The sequence below is a fragment of the Sinocyclocheilus rhinocerous genome, unplaced genomic scaffold (assembly GCF_001515625.1).
Source record: "Sinocyclocheilus rhinocerous isolate Xijiao unplaced genomic scaffold, SAMN03320098_v1.1 scaffold897, whole genome shotgun sequence".
Taxonomy (NCBI): Eukaryota; Metazoa; Chordata; class Actinopteri; order Cypriniformes; family Cyprinidae; genus Sinocyclocheilus; species Sinocyclocheilus rhinocerous.
In genome coordinates, this window is record NW_015649224.1 from 500,706 (window position 1) to 503,704 (window position 2,999).

The 2,999-nt window shown below is 34.6% G+C and overlaps 1 protein-coding gene across 2 annotated transcripts in view; it reads left to right on the top strand.

Moving 5' to 3' along the window:
* The first annotated feature begins 692 nt into the window (after positions 1-692).
* The window catches only part of LOC107710342 (tyrosine-protein phosphatase non-receptor type 23-like), a 9,313-nt gene continuing 7,006 nt past the window's right edge, over positions 693-2,999 (top strand). Inside the window, exons 1-5 of one of the 2 annotated variants that reach the window (XM_016515092.1) lie at positions 693-942; positions 1,673-1,747; positions 1,872-1,999; positions 2,104-2,180; positions 2,275-2,324. In XM_016515092.1, the coding sequence (XP_016370578.1) occupies positions 859-942; positions 1,673-1,747; positions 1,872-1,999; positions 2,104-2,180; positions 2,275-2,324 (414 nt within the window). In that variant the 5' untranslated portion in view covers positions 693-858. Of the gene's footprint in view, positions 943-1,672; positions 1,748-1,871; positions 2,000-2,103; positions 2,181-2,273; positions 2,325-2,999 lie in introns of those variants that run through there. The other variant, XM_016515093.1, reaches the window with a different exon arrangement.

Here is a 2,999-nt window from a genome sequence, read left to right on the forward strand (position 1 = left end):
TAAATTCTTACTTTGTTTGCTCCTCACGAGAATGACAGGGTAGAAGGGGAACGAACATAACTTACTAGGACAATACAAAATAACATAAAAAATATAGAATATACAGTAAAGTATAAACCAGAAAGAATAAAAATAAATAGCAATAGCATAAAAAAGAAAGTAATGAAATAAAAAGAAAAAGAAAAAGAGAACCTATATTCAAATGAGAAAAACAATTGACAGATAAAGATGCAACACGAGGGTAAAACAATAATAAACTTTAATAAAATTACACATTTCTGAGAAATAAAAAACACTTAATGCGTCAATTCAATGTACACGAATTGCAGGACAATATGAATGAGCACTAGTATAATACACTCGTTTACCTAAGTATATTATGAAATCATGTCACCTGTTCTATTTTTATTTAAGCGATATTAAAAGATTAAAGAGTTTACTTTTTAAAGATTAAGATTTATTTAAGATTTTACAATTTATTTCTTTGAGACTGAAGGACTGGGTAATTTCTGAAGATCCCAAATCAATCTTTTAATGTTTTAGTTATTATTTAAATTTTTTTTTTTTTTTTGGAACAGTTTGAGTATTTTCCACAAAATGAGTAAGTGTTATCAACATATTTGGAGACAAACAAGGTAATAAAGTTAATCTACATCGCTTATGTATGGTGACGCACTTCCGGTGACGTATTTGTTGTGAAGAAGAGTCAAAGATGGGAGCGTGAGGCGGATCGGGACGTCAAGTTTTCTGATCAAATCGATACCTAATTACCTTCGTCTTTTTAGAGAACTAAAACACAGATTGTATGAAACCACCGAAAACTTGTGTTTAGTTGAAATAGTACTTCGTGGTGGCAAAATGGAGGCCGTTCCCAGGATGCCGATGATTTGGCTGGAGCTGAAGGAAGCGGGAGAGTTTCAGTTCGGTCCCACTGTCAGACAGGTGAGACGCTCCGCGGCCCATTAATCCAGCCCGTTACACAGCAGTGATCAGTGATCCGCTCCAGAGAGGACTCGTCCTGTTATGTACCACATTTTGAGCAGTGCAACTTTTAAAATTGCTAAAATGTCTGTGTTGTGATTTAAGGAAGCGTTTCTGTACTCGTACACAGAAGTATGGGTATTTTATATATATATATATATTTACAAAAAGTTAACAGGATGGAAAGAGATTTAAAAAGCTATAAAATGATTACCATTTAAGATGGTATTCTCAAGAAAACATTTTGTTTAAAGTGAACAATAAAGAAACGTCTGGAATATTGCGCAATAACTCCGTTTTATGTGTTCATAAAGTATTTAATATGATTTAAGATGTAATCTCAGTATATGCACTGTATAACAGGAATGACTCAGATCTGTATTGCCATCTTTTGATGGAGCTGCCATTTTTAACAAATGTTTTCAAGGGTTATATTACTGATGATAGATCCCTTTAACAGCAGTTATTATGTTATGAAATGGATATTTTCTCATGGTCTTTGTGCTTGTAAGCATATGGCTTGTGTAAGCTGGTCATTTGAAAACCAAATGACCTCCCTCACATTTGCTAGCTTTATTTTTACACATTTGCATTGAGCCAACACTAGGATGTTCTCTGATGGTGATGTTTTATATTGTATATGATGGTAAGAAAAAGATGACAGCATGCTTTTTCCTCTCTTTTGTCCCAGTACATTCAAATAAACTATGGTGAGAACCCAGAGAACTACATCGAGGCGATGAAGAAGCTGGAGCAACTTAGACAGGTCGGTTAGTGGTCTCATCAGTGGAATTGTGGGAAATGTAATTGCACACTGGCATATCGTTGCAGTTAGCAAGCAATTTTATACGGTTGATGAATATTGCATTGAAAATCTCTCTCATTCTCAGAGTGTGGTAAACATCCCGAGGGATTTTGAGGGCTGCAACACTCTTAGAAAATACTGTGGTCAGCTGCACTTTCTGCAGAGTCGTGTCCCCATGGCAACCGGCCAGGAGGCTGCAGTGGGTGTGACATGGTAAAATGTTGCACTCGGTGCTCATTTTGATTTGAGACCATACTTGCTACCGTTGATATGCAAGATGTTTGGTGGTCATGTCATTATAACTTTCCTGCTTGCAGGACTGATGCCTTTTCAGGGAGGAATATCACACATGAGGATATTAATTATGAACAGGCTTGTGTCCTGTATAACCTGGGTGAGTTAAATGCAATCAAAGCATTAGCACAGAAAAGCATCACTGTATTTGTTTTGCCTGTTAAGTCATCAACAGTCCCTCTAATGTATTTTAGGTGCATTGCACTCACTGCTGGGAGCTGTGGATAACCGCCTATCTGAGGAGGTGAAAATACACATTTACACCTCCACATTTGCAATTAAGAAATGAACAGGCAGATAAAGCTGCTAAAGCACTACAGTTGGAAATGACAGGATATCAAATACCAACATCTGATGTTAAAACCATACAGAGTTATGTATTTTTTAAAAATGGCAAATGGACTGGAATTAATATATCCATAACAAACTATATGAAGTGAATCCAGTAATAAATAAAAGATCTAGCTGCTGGTTTTACTTTGAAAATAGAAATAAGTAGTAATAACCCATGTAAAGTCTCCCTTGACTGTAAAACATTTTATTAGAATGTCCTGCTTTAAATGATACTAGAAAACATTTTACTCAAAGTACATTAATGGGCATTTTAAATAAAATATTAGAATTTTGATCAAATGTAGGGCTGCACAATTAATCGAATTTCTAATCGCGATTACAATTATGCATGCCACAATTACGTAATCGTTCAAAGCGACAGTTAATCGTTCAAAGTCCACTTATGTTATTCCGCACGCTTAAGATGCGTTTTTTTTCTTTCTACATGTTATCTTAAGGGTTTTTCCCATTATTTTAATTTTAGTTTTAGTATAACATTATAATACCATTCATATTTTTACTTTTTTTTATAATTTAAAGAAACCAATCCGATGTATAGTTGACATTTGAGGCTTAATACTATAGA